Below are 21,937 nucleotides of genomic sequence, written 5' to 3'. Positions count from 1 at the left end.
TTAGCATTATAAGGTTTTAAGTAATAAAGAAAGATTAATTAACAGTTTTCAAGCAATGGTCACATTAAGGAAAATACATTGCCTCAGGCGTCATGAAATATGTGAGATACTAACATACAGAAGATAATTTCTTAATATTTACTCTTTTAGAATCACAAACTTGGAGAATAATTTAGGCTGATGGGACTGCTGGAGGTCACCTGGTACAACCCGTCACTGAAAGCAGAGCTAACTACAAAATAAGATCCAACTTCACAGTTGAACTAGGTTTCAAAGGGTCCTTGAATACCTCCAATGGCAATTCCCCAACCTCTCTGGGCAACCCGCTCCAGTGTTTAACCACCTCACAATGATTTTTTTTTCTTATTTCCAGTTGGAATTTCCATTGCCACAACTATGTTGATTGCCTCTTGTCTTTTGCTATAAACCTTCAAGAAATGCCAAGGTCCATCTTCTCTATAACTCCACTTAGGTAACCCATTAGGCTGCTTCTTCAGTCTGAACAAACCCATCTCTCTCAGCTTCTCCTCCTACGCCAAGTACTCCAGCCCCTTGGCCACCTTAGTGGCCCTGCACTGGACTCTGTCCAGTGTCTCAGTGTATTTCTTGTACTGAGGAGATCAAGCTTGGACACAGTACTCCTGACGAAGGTGTTCACTGCACAGCTGGCCACCTTTACTGCAAGGGCACACTGCTAACTTATGTTCAGCTTGTCCTCCACCACGACCCCCAGGCCCTTGCCTGCCTTTTGAGGCATTCTGTCCCGGCCTGTACTGTGGCATGGGATTATTCCATTCTAGATGCAGGACTCTGCATTCGCCTTCGGTCAAATTCGTGACGTTCCTTTGCTTCCTCAGCTGTTGTTTTCCACAGTACTAGTTATTTTCTTAGAAATTCCCCAGCTCGATGTCTAAATATATAAATCTATCATACTAAGTAGGGTACAAACAGACATGTATACTAAGGAACTTTTCTATAAAGAACTGTCCTATATAAATGCTAAGCATTATTATTAGCTGAAATGATTGTCTACTCTACACTGTGATAAGAATCAAACACTCAACTAAACAGCAGTGCCTTAAGCTACAGGAAAATAATTACTTGGAATATATCCCCCAACGTAAAAGTTGGCTTTTACAGATACATCCTGATGGACAATTCACACAGAAGCACAAATATGGCTGGAGAGAAAACCAACAGAAAATCTACAACAATGGGAAAGAGCATATGAAAAGAAGCCTGCTGGTATTTTGACTCACATCCAGTCATTGCTGTATGACTTATGAAAGAGCATGCAAAGAAATCATACATAAATCAGACATAAAGAGAAACCACCAAGGCAAGCAACTTACCGTAAATCGGGGTGTTAGTTTTTTTATGTCCTCCAAAGAGACATCAACCCCCATTACTCCAAGAATCAGCTGATTCTGGCAAGATTCCAAAATGTTAGAATATGTTTGGCATATTTACAATGCACAATAACTGCAACAGTCAGTGAATTTTGATTTTGCCTTTGTCTCTTGTTTGACAGATGCTACTTGAAAAGTTGTCTATTTACTTATGTGTCTATTCTAAATATTTTAAATAATATCCAAGTGATTTAATAGATTCAGATTCAGTGATTTAATAGATTCACATTCAATAGATTCAGAATTTAGTATAGAACATGAAAACTGTTTATGGAGATGAATATGGATGCTTTCCTGCATGAATAAACAATAAATGTAAGAACAAAAGAGGTGAAAGCAAAAGTGATGCAATAATATTGCCAATGATGTAAATACTAAATTACCAGCACCAATATAGACCTACTATTGCATGCTTAGGTCGGGCAATTGATAAGTGAGACCCCAAAACAATTAAACTCTTTTGGCTATGGTGTAATGATGAATGAAAAAAAACCCCAACAAACCCCCCAAAACCAGTGACTATAACAATCATCAGCATTTGAAATCAGGGACTCAGGCATTACGTTTACTTTAGCTGTAATTTATTTTCCTACTACAGAAAAGGGTGGCAGTCATTTACATCGTATCACCTGAATCCCTTCTCCATATTAAATAAATTGGGAATATGTATTGGAAGATGCATCTTGCAGTCTGTAACCTACAATTCATGTAGAGACCCAAGTTGAGCAGATTCAAGTTTTCCTCTCGTTCCATCCAGGTCCTCTGTATTAGATCACGGCTGTTTTACTTCTCAGAAAGACATACTTTGATAATCAGCAGTCTCTTACTTTGCAACTGGACTCAGTGAATTCCAGGCATTATCTTGTAGATAAGATTATGAAACCTTTTGTTTTGTTTTGATTTGTTTTGTTTTGTTTTGTTTTGTTTCTAAAGGGAAACTAAGAGAACTATTCTGAAAGTAAATAAAAGAAACGGTAGTGATCAAATTCATATGTCTTCATTCTGAGTCTATTTAATATCTGAGAAACTGAGTCAAAGAACATCAGGGCTAAACTTCTGTATATTTTGACCTGAATGAACATGAGTATCACAACAAATGCACGGTATTTTACCACACACTGTAAAGCATATTCTAGGCCTGATTTTATAAAAGCAGCATTTTGATTTTGCGAAAAGGACATAAATTGATTCCTTATCAGACTGTAATAGGGATGGGGAAATGTATTTATTTAGTATTTAGATTTTTATCTAAGTACACAGTCCTATTTTCTATTATCACAAAAAAATAATTTAAAGTCTCTACATCATTGCCTTTTACTCTGAAATGTCACAGCTTCATAGACTTGTTATAAGTATATCTGAGCTTCCTTTCTTGGCAAGGCCTGAGTCATGTCATCCTATACTTCCCACCTATTGAGCACTTAACGCATTCCCACCGCCACCAGGTCACAGAGGTAGAGCAAGGAAAGTCATACCCTGAAACTCAGAACTACAAAAAGGGTGATCTGCATTTTCTTGTTCCCAGGAGCTTATCAGGCAACTACAGATGACCCCTTTGTTTCTGATGTACAAGAAAATTAAACTGCAGAAAGCTCTATGGAAATACACTTTTTTCAAGGAGTTGAAATTCAAGGAGCATTAAATTTAATTCAAATAACTGATGTTTTTTTTTTGCTTTAAGTAACAGCTTACTATTTTCCCATTTTGTTCCTTTGTTAGATTGAAGACAGGTAGAGTTCCTGTAATCACAAGGCCCAGCTCCTAGGAAAAAATCACATATAGAGGGGAGAAAAAGACTTTTTAGTTAAATAACAAATACTGAACTATAGTACATTAGAACAATCCAAGGATTACTGTAGCCAAACACTAGATTAGATTACTGAATTTAATTTGTAAAAAAAAAAGAAAAAATAATACTACTTCATTGATTTTATGCATAGAAAGTTAAAGTTACATTTTTTGTGCCCATGTGTTAGAATAATAAATTTCTTTTTAAAAATAGATGGTGTGCAACAACTTGAGATATAATAGTTTCATAGAAACTAAATATTATGAAAACATGTTTACAGCTACATTGCCTACTATACTAAAAACTCTAGCTAGTAGGGACAAAAAAAAGAAAAAAGAAAAAAAGGAGAAAGCCAAACCAAACTTAAAGATAGTAAATAGGCAGGCAACAAATACATACAGACAAAATCAAGAGAAAAACCCAACAGGTCATACCACTACTTTTCATACCATCACTACTTTTCAATGGTTTGCAATAATGTCCATCACCAGTTCTGCAAAATCATATAGTCTCTTCTGGTACTGAGGCAAGGGATCTGCACTTATTTGGGAAGAGATAAGAATTTTTTTTCCTCCCTTATTAACAGTCACAACTCATACTGAAAATACGATCCAGAAAACCATATGTTTAGGTAGCCTGAAAAGATTTGTTTTCCATGCTAAATTGTCCATGGGCAGGTTTCTACCTCTTTTTGTCCTAACGTTTGTTTTTAATTTCACATTTTCTCCCTTCACTGATGCTTACTCCTTCCATGTATTTTAGTGAGGAACCATATCACTTCTCTGCCTTTGTTTCATTAGAACAAAATAACCTAAAATACTTTATTAATCCACTCTGAGGAAATCAGTTCTCCATCTACTCAGTCTGGTAGCACCTTTTTGAATTTTAAACCATCATTCATGAACTTAAGTTTGTGTATCAAATGAAAGGTGATGAGATCAGAGTTAGTAACCTGACAATAAGCAAGGTGAAGAGAAGAAGTGGACTTCCTAGGAGAATAAGAGAAGCAAGAAATGGAGATGAATCAGAAGAAAAGAGAGAGGAGGATATTTTTTTGAAGGAGCATTAAAGAGATACATAACAAAACAGGAGGGGTATGTATGGGGAATAACACCCTCTCCCCCCCAAAAAAAAGTACAGTTAAAGAGGAAAATAATAATGAATAAATTATGACTAACTGGTAAACTTAAAAGTATCTGAAAATTCTGGGATTATCTTGCAGAAAGTGAAGCCAGAGCAACACAACAGAACCTGAAGGAACAGGGCAAGAAGAGAGGTGTAAATTGCCACAAATACATCAAATTATTAAAGACAGTCTTGAAAGACAGCATCAAATTAAAGTATATCTTTAGGGTTTCATAACCTGAACTTAAATTCAATTCAAATGTGGCCTCATGTAATACACGTTGCATTATTTTAGCCTTAGCCCCAAAAGAGCTGCTGGACAGTAAGAGAAAAAGGATAGGACAAAGTCCAGTGAGGCACAAGCAGGAGAAGGGCAAGCCCTACAGGAGGGAATTGCTTTAGGGAATTTAAGATAAAGAACCAGTGTGACAAGTTAGTCCCAATCCCTGCTAAAACCAAGAATCAAGAAAAGGCTCCAGAGTGGATTAGATACACGTGTGCCTTTATGCTCTCTTCTGTGATGAGAAGGTCCACAGATTTCAGCCTTTACCTCAACAGTTTAATTGGGGTTGGTCTTCACTTAATAAATATATTAGTAAAAAGAACATCTCCTACTTTTTATAAAAAAAAACTTTTAAAAATATACTTTTTTATATGTATGCACACACACAAATATATATATAATTATATATATACAAACACACATATATAACACATGAATGGAGAAAAGCTTGAAGGAAAGACTGAATAAACCCACTGAAAATATAAAGCAACACAACAGAAGTCTGCAGGTATCACTTGTTTTACTTCATTAAACGGATCTCTTTTTATCCCCAGTTACAAATTTAGCTTTGGCTTTACAACAGGATATGTACAGAACATATGAACTTTCGTCATAACATCCTTTATGTTTCCAGTAAGTACCTCAACAGTAACCAAGAAAGCATGGTTAATGAACTTCTGGCCATTGAAATTCCAAAGAAAAACTAGTTCCTCTGTGTCACGCTCAGTTCTATGATGTGTTGATAAAAATTTTACAGTAATGCTGACTGACAGGAAGAAGTGGATTTTGACATGACATTAGATGACCATGTGAACTTGGATAAATACATGATTCCAGATGACCATTTTGCAGTAATTTTTGCCTAGTTAGAGTTACTAAGAAGAAGGTTATCTAGAGCAACAGATTGGATTGCTGCTAATAATACTTTGCATTTCGTAGTTTCCTGAATATGTTTGTTTTACAAGACCAAAGTGATAAATACACCAGTAAGGAAAGCATTTAGTATATCTTTTTGTTTATTTCCCCATTATATACACTGTCCAATTAAAGAAATCATTACCTTGAGCAAGCAAGTAATTACAACAACCATGATAGTTTAGAGATCCAAGTTCAAAATCTGTGCAAATACCCAGTAACATTGACAGGTTTCATTCTGCCTGGAAAGCTTTAAAAAAAAAACAACTCCACACCAGTAAGCTAACAGATGACCTCTGCTGCAGCACAGGTACAACACTGGAAAACTGTTTGCTTCTTTTTTTCTTTCATTAATTTGAGGACAACAATGACCTACAATTAAAGATCTGTGCATAGGATAAATTGCTCTGTTAAAGTTCAGGACACTTAGGAGGATACTAGGTGCAAGTAATGCCCAACATGTTAGAAATAGCTGTTCAGAAAATTGCTCTATTGAAGTGTACAGATGCTGGAAATGCAAGAATATTAGGTTTGGAACTGTAGGAAATTGAGTCCTCAGACTGTGGAAAACGGACCCCTATAGTTACTGATTTGTTAAGATTCTTACTTTACTAGAGATAAATACAGATCATACCAGAGCATCCAGATAGACATTTGTCCATTGGACTTGTTTGGCTTTCTCTCCAGCTAAAACCATTGGTCTTCCCAAAACATCCAGATATTCCTGCCAAAAAGTGTAATAAACTCATCAGAAGGCAGTTATTAGACCAAGTCTAGAAACAGCATAAAAAATAAACAATAATGAAATAAAAACAATGAAAAGACCAGTAAAAAAAAGTCAAAATTTACCACTAATACAGGAGTAGTATTTAATTATTTCTTTAAAATTATACTACCCAACAATTCAGTCTTCAGTTTGCAGTATTCAGTGCCAAGGCAATTCCTGTATTTCAGTCTCAGTCACATGGACCTTACACATCCATAACCACTGCTTTCTTTCCACGACGTGAGAATTACAACTATTTCTGTTCCAAAATTAATTGCTTATGACATAATGAAATTACAAGCAGATTGCAGAACCTTCAACCCAGAAGAGAGAGTGGGCGATGGAGGTTGAGTAGTGCAGCAGCTGGGCATGTTAAGCTCCTACAGCAAGAACTTGCGTAACTTCTATTGAAACAAAAAATTCAGAGTTTTAAAACCTAACAGTCCCTGCCTTCCTTCAGTCATGGAGTACGGCTAAAGCTGGTGATCTTAGGTGTCAGAGTTCTGGTCTGGTTTGGGAGTGGATGCCATCAAACTTGTTTCAGTTTTCAACCTTTTCTATTTGTCTGGTCATATTAGGGCTATTCCTTGCTAGATGCTATCTGGAAGAGTTTAACAGAATCAAAGGACTCTTATTCAAGCACAAAAAGGGACTCATTTTCTGCCAAAAAATGTCATGCCTGGCCTTGGAAGGACAACGAACTGCTATGATATTTCTCTGCTTTTCTGGACATGTCAATACATGGACTTTCAGACAACTGAAAAGAGTATCTGTTCACCTGCACTGTCAGTTTGGACCACACCATGTAATTCCAGGGTCCTATGCCCTTAATTATCTACACACACGACTGCTAAAATTGTCCTGCATCCTTTTTGAAGGAAAAAAGCTGTCTCTCTCCCAGACCGGTTGGATCAATCCAGGATCGTCTCCTGTAAGCAGGATTGTAGCGGGTCACTGTTTCTGCCCAGCTGAGTTCAGATACTCTCGCAGGGCCGTGCCCTCACAAACATCCACAGCCTTCTCCGCATAGTACAAACCCTTAGGATCGTGCTGTGTGCATGGCAGCAGCCAGACTACGAATGTCTAGACACATTATAAAAATTGACCGGTTTTATAGAACTTTATAAGAAAATTGTTGCCATGTCTCAGGATCAAAGAGAGACCATGTAAGGCCAGGAGGAAAACTGAGCCCAAAACATCCCTTGTGCAGAGAAGGTCTGCAGGATACAGATCACTTCAAACGCTATGTTGCGTGCACATGGTCAGCCTGCTTTGGAGGATGCTAGCGTGACTAGTCTGCATGCGAGCTGCTGTGGGCCAGCTGCCCAGGGAAGCAGGGATCACTTTGGAAATTGGCTCACCAAAACTACTGAGAAGAAATAAATAAATTAGAATACTTTGACAGAATAATACCTCATATGTAAAAGAAATCCTTAATGTTTTTCTCTGTTCTTAGTGTACCTTAAAATTTAATTGATTCAAACAGAGGTGAAATAGTTAAGAACGGGAATTACTCCACCTGTTTGTGTTACAACTGTATCTGCGTTTGGGCAACACACTTACCTGGGTGTTTATTCTTATGGCTCCAATGGATGGAATTTCATAATAATAACCTAAAATTTGGAACAGAAATAAAGCCATCTTACTATAATATATTGCTAGTCTCTTAATCTTGAGGAATTTCATTTAGCTTGTAATTTCTAATTTAATTTTTATAGAAATTATCAGGTATGAATGGTATACTTTTCCAGTAGATGCCACTACAACGCGTAGCCACATATGATGGGTCACCATGCCATACAGGCCAAGATAGTTACTCTTAAGCATTGAAAATATATAACGTGTTTCATTTGTCTCTCATTTTTAAAGCTGAGATAATGTACTGAATTTGTACACCTAAATTCACAGTTACTCTGATGTGCAAGTATGTGCAATGGTCATTTTAATACATTGTGACAGCAACATAATTATATGCTGAATGCATATAGGAATGCGAGTGTAGCTACAGTCTGCCACAACAGTGAAGTCCATAGCAGAAAAATATAAGGCAGTCTGTGGAAAAGATGAAAACATCAAACTGGTATTTCTTCTAACCAAACTTCAGAAAAGTCTTTATTCATCATTGATTATATCATCACTTATTTGCTTGAATTAAAAATATTGCCCATATGCAACAATAAGACTGAAACGACAGGCATTGAGATCCAGTTTCAGACCAAGTGAGTTGTAAGTCAAATTGGAAGGAAGCGGGGAGGACTGGAGAGGTAAGAGTACTGAGGTTAGTCATTGACTTTGCCAAAGCAATGCCTGACTTGATAATACTTTTAATTAAGGAACTTTTAATTAAGGAAAAATTAAATAAAACTTTGCTTCTTTGGATATGCAAACAAATAATCACATTAATTTTGGCTAGACGATTATGATCATTTTGCCTCGATAAGAAGATGATATAGGTGGTTATGCTTTAAGCCAGCTAGTCCTCATTTGTTTTAAAACAATGGAGTTCACATGCACACAGTATTTTGAGATACAAAGACGTTAGTTAAAAAATCCCTGTTCAAAAATTGTCCTGTCCCTGATTTTCTGTAACTATCTGACAATACAATCTGCTCTTCATGAAGTTGTAGTATCTTCTGCATAACTTGCCAGCATACCGAGGGATTCATGAGGCTATGATATGTATGCTATTCGTACAGGCTATGGACTCTTCTACATCATTATTTTTTCTGTATCTATATCTTTCTCTTTCTTTTATATTTGGTTTATGTTATGCTCCTGCCTGAGAATCATATCTTATGCTCCTTCCCTGCAGTCTTAATTTTCAAGACCCTTTGTAATCTATCCCACCTCTCACCTCCCCTCACCTCTTGTTTCTTACTGATTTGTAAAATACTTTCACACTTTCAGTCAGGCCTGGAAATTGCTCTATTTAAAATATTAAACAATATTGTTTGATAATTTCTCTATTTTCTATTTATCTGTATTTATCTCTTATCCCTTGTTCCATAATTATACTGTAAGGTATTTGAGACACCTCTTTCTCCCACTCTTTTTAAATGTTTCTCACCACATTTTTCATGTAGAATTTTTAGGAGAAAGAATTTTATTTCCTTAGTCTCACCTTTTTTACTTTGTTTTTTTTTCCTACATAAAGAAAACAGGATAAAAATAAAAAAATGTAAGATGTTCTTAGAAGCTAAGAAATCACAGCAAGAATAATTTTGATATTTTAATCAAAAAAGGGAAAATAATGTAAGTCCCTTGAAGTCCTTTCTGGTCCCTTGTAAGTTTTGGAGAAAACCAGAAAGAAATCCAACCAGCCAACCAAACAAACAAAAAATCCCTTTGTCCAGACCCCTTAATATAAAACAGCTTTGCTTAAATTCTTATCTGCCATCAGTTCCATCTTTTCACAGATGGCTATTACAAGAAGAATTCTCAAAACTGAACCATAATAATTTATTATTATTATTATAAAAAGTACTGTGATATTTTTTCTGACAATATAAAGTTTTAAATAAAGTAATCAGAAATAAATATGCAAGATTATTCTTTTTATATATATACGCATATACACATTATTTCATCAAAAAACTTTTTGTACTTTTATTAAAAAATACAATAAAGCTAAAAATCAGGGTGAAAAAGAGCTGAAATTTTTAGAAATTAATAAAGATATTGCCTATCCAAAGCTCTAGCAAAGAATAGTCAGAAAGAAAAACACAATACCTTTATTTTCACAGGCCATCCACTGTATGGGTCCTTTGTCATAATTATGTTGACCAACAGAAAATGTGAACACACGTACCTATGCAAGTTAAAAAACAATGCATGTAACAACTATATGTCATTAATTAGCTGTGACTCTCAGGTTCATGATACCTAGATTTTTGAGACATTTGAACAGAAAAAGAAAACTGTGGATTTTCCATTTTTTATCACCATAATAGATACACTGTTACTATGATATTTTATGTATTCCTATTATTTGGCCTATGAAGTAGAACTCTGGAAAAATGTTCTTTCATACATCTTTAATACTTTAAAGTTCTTACATTTGTTACCGTCCATGAACCATTTAAATTTCTTTTTTTTTCCCTAAGGTGGTAATTATAACGCTTCAGGTTTTGTGAAATTAGTTGACATAATCTCCTATCAATATTAGATGCTCACCAATGAATTAAAATGAACATATGCATGGGAGTAGATTTCAAAGCAATGCAAACCAGGTTTTTTTTAGGATATAAAATAATTTCAGGGAAAAAAGATATGAAATTTTCAGATACTACAGAAAACAAATTCTCATTTTGCTCAGACTTTCAGTCTTTTTCATGTAAAACCACTAAATTAGTTCAACAGAGTTCCATGAAAGGGTTAAGGTTTTGATATTTCACTTTAAGCTCTTGATATGCATTAAAGCTATATGTTTTATAAGCATAATTCTATTCTGTTTAGCCAATGCAACACCAATCTATCTCAGCAACTGAGGGGAGTCATGGCTTCAGAAGAATTTACCAAATTCTATCCAAGTTTTGGACTGAAAACAGGTTTCTCAGCTGAAATTATTTTCCATGCAAATTGTCTGATTTGAATGAGAAAAATTAAAAACAAAACCAGGTGTCACTGTATACAAATTAAAAATCCTACAAGACCCATAGAAAATTACAAATATTATGTTTCAGCTTCTGGCTGAACATTTTGCTCCAAAGCTGAGCGTTTCTGTAAAAGGTGGAAAAAATATTTTCCCAACAGTTTTAATAAGCTGTTCACTGCTACCATGTCCCACCGAAGGAATGTCCAAGGACCAGACTGCCTTTCCTTTTCTGGCATCACTTTCTTTATGGACCTTTAACTTTACCACGTCACTTTACAAATCACAGACCACAACATGAAATCAGAACATGAATTCCTTTCTATGGAACTTGATTATGTTTAAAATTAAAACATAATACAATTAATTTGCATGCAGGCTATAACTGAGTAATAAGGTAATGCTTTCTTTAAATAATATTCACAATATAAAATTGCAGAGACTCCTTGCAAACTACTGATAATTGCTAAGTTTTTAAAGGACTATTTATACAAATTTTCATCACATTATTTAGCATGTGTGATTACTACCTAAACCTTCATTTGTCAAATAAGCAACAAAAATTGAGTGACATAATCAGAGCTTATGTATTAACCAAGAGCTGTAGGAATAGCTCCAAATCATCAGTCAGCAGCTAGCAATTGATGAAACTTTATTAGTGTTGACCCCTATATGCAAGGAGGGCAAACAAAGCTTTGTCCTAGATGTCATTTTTAATTAACAATATGTTTTGGTTTGCTTTATCCGTACAAACCCTTTCTTTCTGCAGTTAAAAGCAGAACTAAAACAACTACTCTGCTGCACTGAATGCTGATTCAGTTGCTTGGTTTTTTTAAATACAGACAAAATTTGAAGTTTTTCAATAAAACTAATAAGACTATCCCATACAGGGTCATTTCTCAGTAATGAGTCAAGCCAATTATACTTCTAGCTACCCAGACAGGTATGAGAATGACTGTACATGTGTGATGGTAAAATTTTGTTCTCATAGTTCATATGGATAGAGACAGACAAAAAATGCCTTCTATTAACTTGAAAATATCAGTAGTGATAGTGCGAACATGACTTCACCTGATATGTCTACATCTCATTTATTTTTTTAATACTGTATCACATTGTAAATTCAAGTTACATTTGCCATCTCCTGTTTGTTCTTGACTTCTTTTACAAAATGTCAGCTATAACTCTTCTAATGGATTTTTCTGTTTCTGTTTAATTACCATCTATTTTTTACAAGCTCAATATCCCAATGTTATTTTCTATTAGTATCTCTCAGCTCACAAGGTCCCTGCCTACTATACTCCTGTTCTTTTTTTTGGATTCACCACTGCTCCCAGTTTAGTGTCCACTAAACACTTGATTCAGATTACATTCTTCTCAAAAATTATGGTGCAATAAGAAAAACCCCACTGAAGGTCACTAGTGAGATAGTTGAGTGACCTGATGTCTCTTTTGGATTAAAAGGAACTAATTAAGTTAAGACAGTCATGTGGGTTTGCTTGTGTGTGTATAAAAGACATGAGTCAATTAGACTGGACTGTCTAGCATTTGATCTCAAATGTAAAAATTAAACACTGCATTGGATTCAAGTTGCGAAATGGTATGTAATTTAGGGAATAGAAGCAGCACATTAAATCTGCAACTAATCTATGAAGAATTTAGAATTTAAATTATTGACAACAAGCAGAGGACAATATATCTGATTTACTGTTCCTTGGATAATTAACAGAGATAAAGAACTGCAATGAAAATTGGAGTTTTTAATTGTTACTTGGTTTGGCAAGAGGGTGGAACATTCAAAAGAGTTTTCTTTTTCCTATTGCCTCATCTGGAATTGAGTAGAATGACAGACCAGCTGGAAAAATGAGTCAGCAAGTCAAATTAAACAAGCCAATTTTAGCAAAAAAACATGCTCTGTGCTAACATTTTTTGCAACAGGACCCAGAGTCAGCCAAAGGACTGAGATGCTTCTGTCTATACCTTTTCCTTATAGACATCTCTCCAAAGAAGACAAAAGGCTTTTAAACTAAAAAAAGACAGATTTAATTACTTTTAGTAGGGAATTTATGACTGAGAACACCTGGAGCAACTAGATCAGACACAATGGATATGAGCACCTCTCCCTTTGCATGTCCTTCCTTTTAAGTGTGGTTTCAACCAACTAAGTGAATTTCTAAGTTAAAGCAAACTGCCAAGTACTCTTTGATCCCAAGAAGTTGCTTTCCATCACCACTGAGGCCTGGTTATTTCTTCTCCATGCTTCTCTGCAGCCTCTCAGGTTCTGTGTAAACTACAGGTTCCCCAGTCCTTTTGCTATGACTCTTGCTCTCCACCGTCCACACCAGCGGATGGGCACTTCTGTCCCCCAAACCATTTCCCAGGGAAAGTGCAACCTTGCCTCCATACAGGGGAGATCCATTTAATCTCTTCATAAAGAAACATAACTTTCACATCAATAAAAAGCAATGGAACGATCAGAAAAACAAATAGGAGCTGTCACACTTTCTGATTTTCAATGGGACTACTCAAAGTAAAGTACTTCTAGAAAACTCGTACTCTTAGAATGGAGAAGAACTAGAGACAGGCACCAGCCTGCTCTGCCAGCCCAGTCAGACAGTCTTGAAACTGTTCTGAAGTCTAAAAGCCCTAATTTCTACTACCAAGAGTTCAAGTTCAGAGCTGTGTTAAGTCTGTCAGGAATATACCATGTGCTGGTAACAGGTAGCTAATTCTCTGTATTTTTCTCACTCGGAAAAACGTGGGGAGAAAACATAAAATCTTTTATTCTTTGTATTATTCATTTACAGTACATAGTAGAGCAACATATTTATGAACAAACAAAACAAGTGTAGAATTAAAGTAAGGACAGTCAGACAGTGAGTGGCACTGGCTGCCCAGAGAGGTTGTAAAGTCTGCCTCCTTTGAGGTTTTTAAGACCAGACTAGCTACAACCCTGCGCAGCCTGGCTTGATCTTATTCCTGACATTGGACTAGAGACCTCCGAAGGTCACTTGCAACCTGACTTATTCTAGAATCCTATGAAGGACATCAAAGGAAAACAAGCAAAAATCCAACTCCTAATCAGAGGAAGTGGCAGACAAAAAAGAAAGCTAGAGAAAATAGAGGAAGAAGTACTGAATTGAAGAGAATAAATTGCCTAATTATATAACTAATTTGCTTTGTATTTTGTATTTCTCTCTAGCAGAAAAAGCTCATCAAAACCAAGGTGAATAGAAGGATTCTGACTGCTACAGGTATTAGGGGATAATGGCACTCAAGGGAGTTGTGATGAAGACAGAAATGAAGAGCTACCCATGAAAACGCTGCTTTCCCTACAGATCCCAGTTGCTTTTTACCTATCTTATTTCTTCATTTTGCTATTGGAATAAAATAAAGCAAGATTAAATTAGACTGTTCCTTTGGGTGTATCATGTTATGAGCATTATAGAAACTTAACAGCTTGAGTGAAGTTAATTCAAAGTGGTAACTAAGCACAAAAACTACACTTGCTGTTTAGACCACTGCCTATACGTGTAGGCAGGATGTATAGGCCTACGAGAGTTTGAGAAACTGCAACCACTCTGCAAGCAGTTCAGAGCAGTTGAACGTGTATACTTTTTGACAGAAAATTTATTTGTCTTGAATTCTGTGCTATTGCAATGAGAGAGTTCTCAATAACCATTTACGTGCATCTCTTCATTTCTCTGTTTAGGAGGAGATTAACTGACCTTTGGAGATATATATGTTTCTTTATCAGATATGAAGAGAGCTACATGATTAATTTACTCAACTAGATGTAGGGAAGATGAATCCCATCATTTTATGTCTATCATGTAAAAACAGCAAGAGTGCATCTTTCTCTACCACTAGATAAACAAACTTACTGAGACAAAAATTGATCTCATCAAATCATGCAACTTCAGTTTTCATGATGACAGTATGATTTCAGAATATTTTAATCTGGCTTTTATAACTGCAGGTAAAGATTCACAGATAATCTCTTTTACTATAGACCAAGAGACGCTGTGATACAGAGGAATAATTCAGTAATTCCAGCATGATCCAGGAAATTATTTTTCCCACTGATGTCTTTATAGATTATCAGATATGATGAAAAATTGTTTGCAGTTTATTTTTAATAGGTACACTTCTGAAATAAGAGGACAATACACAAAGCCTATTTTTCGGAATAAAATCATAAAATTGCTTTTCTAAATTCCATTATGCACTCTATCTTCTAAATTGCTTGTAAGTATAGCCTTTAAACCACTTAATCATTTTGGTACTCTTCTGCTGTAGGTCAGGGAAATGTTATGTGGTTTTCAAGCTGCCACAGTTAAAACTGTGAATGCGTTTTTTCCTTACTGTCTTTACATTTGTGGGCAGAAATCTGAAGATGATTTTGGATTCTGTTATGAACTCACTCAGACCAGAACGCATTTATGACCAATATGAACCAAGAGGTTGAACTTCAGAGGATGATCTGAAAATCCTATATACTAATTAGGAAACCACCTAGGATTTGCCAATAGGAAGCACCAAATACAGAGTTTCACCTAAATTCTGGTCCATAATCTGTCATGCTGAACTGCTCAATTCAGGACTTCCAGGGATGCAATCCTGAACCATTTTGAGTTACATCTATGAAAGTAAAGCGGCTTTGTTTTCCTAGGAAGCACAGGGAGAAGAGAAATAAAAGTTCTGTGTTTAACAGCAGGGGTAAGACTCACAATGATGTGCTAGAGGGAAGTTTTAGGGTCCCTTAGGCTATATTTACACAGTAAATAAAATCAGACAAAACCCATTTTCCTTCTCAGGCCGTGAGGGCAAGTGGCACAGCATGGCTCGCATCCCTCCGGCTAAAGTATGCTGCTTTCCTCCCTCCCCGTCCCAACCCCCGTATTGGGTGATCTCATTAGAACCACTTTGGGGAACAGGCCCTGGCTCACCCCCTGAACTGAACCCAGACATTGTTCAAAAGAGTTGATTGCCATAGGCCAAGAACCATACCATTGGGTCTGTTAACAATTAAACAGTATGGATAATTGTGGACATTTCTCCAGCCTGCACTTGGTTAGTTTATTAGTACGGATACAGCTGTGTGATTCACACATAAGAGTAAAGCTGGTTTTCTCATGATGGACTGAGCAGGGCTTGCTCTTTTCAAAATGACTGTGACAGTGATGCCTTTAATCTTTTAAATAAGAGGTCAATGCTCAGACAAAAGAGGTCTGCGTTTATGTTTCTCAGTTTGAGCAAATTCATAACTTCCACTGCTCTGAATACCAGGCTCAAGAAAGTTCATAAGTTGAAGATTTAGGCTTTTGTACATGTCTCTCAGATTGCCTACACGTTTTGCCCTTAACAGCAATCGGGAAAAACACAGAGGTGACCTAAGCAGCAGGGTATAAAACCTAGTCAGCTGCTAAGGTTGTGAAGTTTTAAAGGTCTAGAACTCAAAATACAGAATTCATAACTTTATGTCATGTTAGGAAATACCAAGAAAGGGATGATACACCAACAGAAATGTATCAAGTTGTATTTTTGATACTTGTGACTACATTACAATCTGTCTCTTGCAGATCTCTGGTACTCTCTGAAAATATGTGTAGACTTGGAGAAACTGGGGAGAAAATCCATATGGGAAACAACAAGAATTTAGCTCTCAAATATTTAGACGTAAAGATAATTGCAGGCCGGACCTTCTTTAAATTTACAGACATGAAGAAAGCATGAATGCATTTGATAAAACACCTACTCAAGTCTTTCCATAATTGACCCCCTATGCTCTGATTCAGCAAGGCATTTAACCATGCAAGTAATCCCCTTGACATCAATGGAAAAATGCTTTAATTGAGGCACGTGTTTGAAGACTAATAGAGCAGGTCCTTGGAACTACTTTTCTAGACATTTATCCACAGTGAATTATTTCTCCCAGACTTTCCATGTATATATGCAGTCTTCTCTATCATTAACATCTTTCATTCACTATAATTCAACCTCAAACTTCAAGCTGCAATGCTAACTTATGAATTCATAGTCTAATTATAGTCTGGGTAATTGTAGTCTAATAAAGAAATAATGACACGCTAAACATTACAATCTAATGTTAATCCTTCTTCTATCTTAAAACAAAAAGGAAAATTAAGTTTGTTACATATTAGGAGATGATTAGAGAATCTCACTTGCTTTGGATATGATTCTATACTGATAATATGGGCCCAAAACCATTTAGCGGTCTTAATATACTGGGAAAATAGATCCAAGAACACTGATGTGTGATGTAGTTATATGCAGTTACTCTACAAAAGGAACTAACAGCTGAGGATTACACCTGAAGTCTTCATAACATATGCATACAATGATAGCTGCATGTTCCCTGAAGAAGTCTTTAAAGTGAATGCCATGAATCCCTGAAATGCCATGAATCCCCTGTTTTGAGAATTGCAAAGTGTTTCAAAAATGAAAAAAAGCGATTTCATCCAGCTTCCTTTGTTTCCTCACAAATAAAACATATCTGCATGAAAACGGGGATATTTTCTAGTGCAGGGGTTGAAAACACCATTATGGTTAACATATTGAAAAATTTCAGAATTAACGCTCTCACAGAACTAGCAAACCGTACTCATTCAGTTACGCTGTTCTACATCTTCTTAGTGCCACCTGCTGGAACTACAGCCACTCACCGCTTCCTAAAGGGCTGGCGCCCCGTGCCCCTTCCTCTGCTGCCGAACGGCTAGAAGCGAGAAGTATAAATACCCTGCTGACACCTACTCGTCCACCTCTGCTAACTTGAGTATAATTAGACTGATGAACCACGGATGATGTGATCCTTTATGTCTTTACCTAATTTAGACTTAATCTTTGATGAGCCAGAAGTATCACAGAAGTACAAGCGGAATTATTCAATTCTGTATGCTCACAGTAACTTAATGTAGGAATACTACATGACGATGAGGAGGCAATGTCCTCTGTACTACACCGTCTCCACAAATAAGGTGAAGTTTTTAATCTCAACGTTTTCTAGGCGTAGGTGTAAATCAGCTCTGTTTTATTAGCTTTTTACATTAGTCTCAAGAACAGTGCTAAGAAAGAGAGAAGCTGTGCTTTCAAAAACACCAGTAAGACTTCACAATGATGCGCTTGAATTTGTTTGAGAGTCAAGCTGGCTGTGTCTACCATACCAAAAATTGGGCCTTGACCAACTCTCTGGCCTCGAGAGCAGCTGTGGCAGCAGAGCCCACATACATGCATAGGAGCTAAACCATTGCTCCTTCCCTTTCCCTCCCCTCGCTGCCCTGGGAGCAGTCCCAGCACCTTGTCTGGGAGTGCGCCAGTTGGCAGAGGCTGACAACCTCCCAGGTTTAACTAACAGTTAAAACCTATAAATGATTGCAGGACAGTGTCCAAGCCCATGTCTTGGCCCCATGTAATTTACTAATATAAGTGGTGCCTTAAGACATTTAGGTTAATACGATGTCTCCGATAGCGTGTAATGCAGCTGCTGTATGCTTAACTCATCCTGCTGAAAGGCAGACATGGATTTTATCTAGAAAATCCCCAAATAGTCCTTAAGTAGCCTTCTGTGATGCAGATTTGTGGCTGTAGCTCTGGCTCAAAGGATGCCAACACACTGGTTGCTTCTCCTGTGATTTCCACCAAAAGTGCTGTCCTCACCAGACCACCCCACATCACCTCGGAAATAAACGTAAACCACTCAGTTTGGATCAGGTGAATTTCTAGCCACTCATCCTGCCTCCCAGTCTTCAGGTGAAGACTTAGATTTAATAATTAGACTGAGATTTAATAATTCAGTTGTTGAATGTTTTACTTTGACTACCCAGGTTCTATTTAGTCGGCTGATCTGTTTCATTCCTTGGTTATATTCGTAACAAAGTTTCTTTGTTGAAATGAAAAACAATTCAATCCCACCTTCTCCCTAAGCTACTTCTCCCTGACACTCAGCATTCAGCATTCCCTGAAGAAAAAGTCTTTTTTTCTCTGAGAGTTCCTTGTAAATGTGGTGGCCCATATCAGGAACAACAGACAAAGGAGATGACAAGTAATTCCCTCTGTACTCTGGATTAAAAGCATTTTAGGTGTTTCCTTGATAGTCAAAACAACATTTGAAGGCAGCTGAGCAGCTGGAAAGGACCAGATTAATTATAGAGATATTTACTGTTTCTATTGTGACACTAAGCCTTCTTGGTTTTTTTTCTTTTTTTTCTTTTTTTTTCTTCCCCCCCCCCCCCCTTTTTTTTTTTTTTCCTTATAAGCCCCAGGAAAGAAATATTATAAATATCAGCTAAGGATTTAAGGGAATATTTAATATTCCATTAAATATTTCAAACATTAATTTTAATTAGGTACTCTGCCTTTTTTTTTAATATACTAATAGTCTTTGTTTCAAAATAGCATATTAACTATCCGCTTTGCATAGTTGCTCCCTCCATTTTTTTACTCCCATTACTCCAGTTCTTGTACAGCATGGAAAACACTGACCAAAACTAAATGGTTGCAAATGCCAAACAGTTGTATTAGAAGAGGGAAAAGGATGGGGGGAAAGGGAAGGACCATCAGAAATCCTCATTTCCAGCAGAACCCATTTACAGGAAATCTTCCTCTGGAATCATCAGTTATACAATGTTCATGTCTAATTTTACAATGGCCTGTTCTTCACAGGAACATGAAAATTCCAAATGAAAATGATTTAGTGAGCTTGAAAAAGGGTATGCTAACTAAGCAGGTGAAGGGACTTTTGTCCATGTTCACGTGTTGTTTCCTGGAGATTGACCTGGGAACAGAAAGGTATCTTCAGATCACCTTAGAAGAGGGAGATTGAGGAATGAAAATGCTTCAAGTTTGGTTTCCTTTCTTTTTTTAGAGGGGGGAAAAATAATAACTGCTGTATAATAATGGAAACTCAGCACTGCCATATCAGACTGTGCCTAGGGCAACCTGACCTTGCCTTTGCTTGCAGGTAAGACGTTCCATTACTGACACAATCAGGCACTGACGATGCCTGCTGTCGGCAACTGGCAAACGTCCTCGCATGGCTGAAAGATCAAGTCTGATGCACAATCGTGTAACAGAGAACGTCCTTCACAGTTAGCAATTAATGCAATCACCATGCATGCTCGTGCATTCTCCTTCTCGCCAAACTGCACCTGAAATCTCAGGATTTTCTATGAGAAACATTGCATATATAAAGATTTACAGATAACATCTATCCTATGGATGGTTTAGTAATAATGAAATTAATCATGACACAGTTCACTCCTATACTGAATGATATGCATTTTCATTTCTTTTGTAATCAGCTAAATAAACTAAATTTTCAGGGGAAAAAAAAAATAGAACTGATCCTACATGCAATCCACAGGTAAAAACCTTGGGTGTTGTCTACAGCCCTGGTGTGTTTAGCAGTTTGTAACAGAATGTTCTTAGTAAATCTACATGTAAATTTTTCTTTCACAATGGCTGCAAGAGAAGAGCAGAGACAATGTATTGTAGTTAAATCACACTGTAGGTGACAAGATATAAGCCGTTTTTCAGTCTATGATGTGAGATAAGTGAATTTTAATCATCTCTCACAAAGCTTGTCTTTTTATTGAAAAAAAGAAAAGGTCTTCAGCCTTATTTATAAATATGGTTCTTACAGAGAAATTTATTATAGACAAAATATTGCCTTAGAGGGCTTTGGGTTTGTCTTTTTTTTTTTGTTTTCAAATAAAAGAGCATCTACAGACTAAGTTTGCAACAGTTACCTCAAAAACAGTAACCTCAAAACATTGAGGTTATTGTTGCTTTGCCTGTCTACATGTAGGACTGAGACTACATTATGGACAGTCTGCATTATACAATTCATCACCTGCAAAGAGGTGGCTTCATAAAATTGTTTGTAAACAAGCCAAATTCTTTCTTGTTAAAAAGATCCATTTAAAGAAAGTCAGAATTAATAAAAAATACATTTGCAGCTTGCACTCCAGGTTCTTTGGTCAGTATGGATTAAATGTCTTCTTTTGCACGTGACTAATAATGAGATTATGAAACACAGAATTCCCATCTAAGCCTGAGAAAACACTGAATACATCATTTGGAATTTGATAGAAGGTTAACTTGAATATGACTTTGACTAAAATTACTGACTTCAAGTAGAAGTTGAATATAGAAACAGAGGAATAGAGACATGTAGTAGAAATAGAGGCACACAAATTCAAAGACCGCATATGGGGGCTGACTCTGTTCTGATAAAAAAGAGGGGTTTTTTTAAAGTTTTGGGTTTTTTTCCTCTATTTTTTAGGAATAAGACCTATAAAAATGTTTATGAAAACCTCAAGAGAAAATAATTAAAAGCTCAGACTTGAATGTTATTTTCCATAACCACACAAGTACAAGACTGCAAAGTCAGTTTCTCATTCTTCTATTAAAGACATTCTATTCTGTACAGCACACTAAATTCTGCGTATGAAATTCTATCCTGTATAGTGCAAAAGACTAAAGAATGTGACTACGATTTCCTGGAGATATGACATGAGAGGTTTTAGCCTTTTCTTTGGGACTAAACAGGATTTTGAATCCAAGTCACTTTCTAAGTAGAGACTAGCGTATTTTCTGTTTGTTTCTCACCAGAATGCTCATCCCTTACTTGAAAGATGATTTTTTTTCTTGCTTTTTGCCAAAACTGAAATATTCTTTGCAAAATACTATACAAAAAGGCCTTCTTAATTACATATAATGATTCTTACTCTTGCTAAGATTTCTTAAACAGTCCTCCCCCATCTCATGTACTGATGTTCTCTCCTAAAAAGCAACTCTTCCATACAGTGTCTGCACAATCTCTAATACTTTACGTTTAAGTTGCACAGGGTTTCTACTTGCTTAAGTGAAGCTTACAGTACACCTACACTTACACTTTCTCATTTCCCATTTCATATCCCTTTCCTCCGTTATGCTTCTGGAATACATAAACACATATTGTTATCTGAATGGACTGTAACTTTGTTTCTTGAAATTTTAATTTCCTTCTTAACCTGTCATCTGTTTAGGCTGCTGCATG

At 36.3% G+C, this 21,937-nt stretch overlaps 1 protein-coding gene across 5 annotated transcripts in view; it reads right to left on the bottom strand.

The window, feature by feature from the left end:
• The window catches only part of CACNA2D1 (calcium voltage-gated channel auxiliary subunit alpha2delta 1), a 434,905-nt gene that overhangs the window by 50,381 nt on the left and 362,587 nt on the right, over positions 1 to 21,937 (bottom strand). For all 5 annotated transcript variants that reach the window (XM_075489919.1, XM_075489999.1, XM_075490084.1 and 2 more), the window contains exons 13-17: positions 10,017 to 10,095; positions 7,851 to 7,900; positions 6,156 to 6,245; positions 3,102 to 3,170; positions 1,353 to 1,427 (exon numbers count right to left, since the gene is read on the bottom strand). In XM_075489919.1, the coding sequence (XP_075346034.1) occupies positions 1,353 to 1,427; positions 3,102 to 3,170; positions 6,156 to 6,245; positions 7,851 to 7,900; positions 10,017 to 10,095 (363 nt within the window). The remainder of the gene's footprint in view (positions 1 to 1,352; positions 1,428 to 3,101; positions 3,171 to 6,155; positions 6,246 to 7,850; positions 7,901 to 10,016; positions 10,096 to 21,937) is intronic.

This window comes from Mycteria americana, chromosome 1, assembly GCF_035582795.1.
Source record: "Mycteria americana isolate JAX WOST 10 ecotype Jacksonville Zoo and Gardens chromosome 1, USCA_MyAme_1.0, whole genome shotgun sequence".
In the NCBI taxonomy this organism is placed as follows: domain Eukaryota; kingdom Metazoa; phylum Chordata; class Aves; order Ciconiiformes; family Ciconiidae; genus Mycteria; species Mycteria americana.
This window is presented reverse-complemented; position numbering and strand designations above follow the sequence as displayed.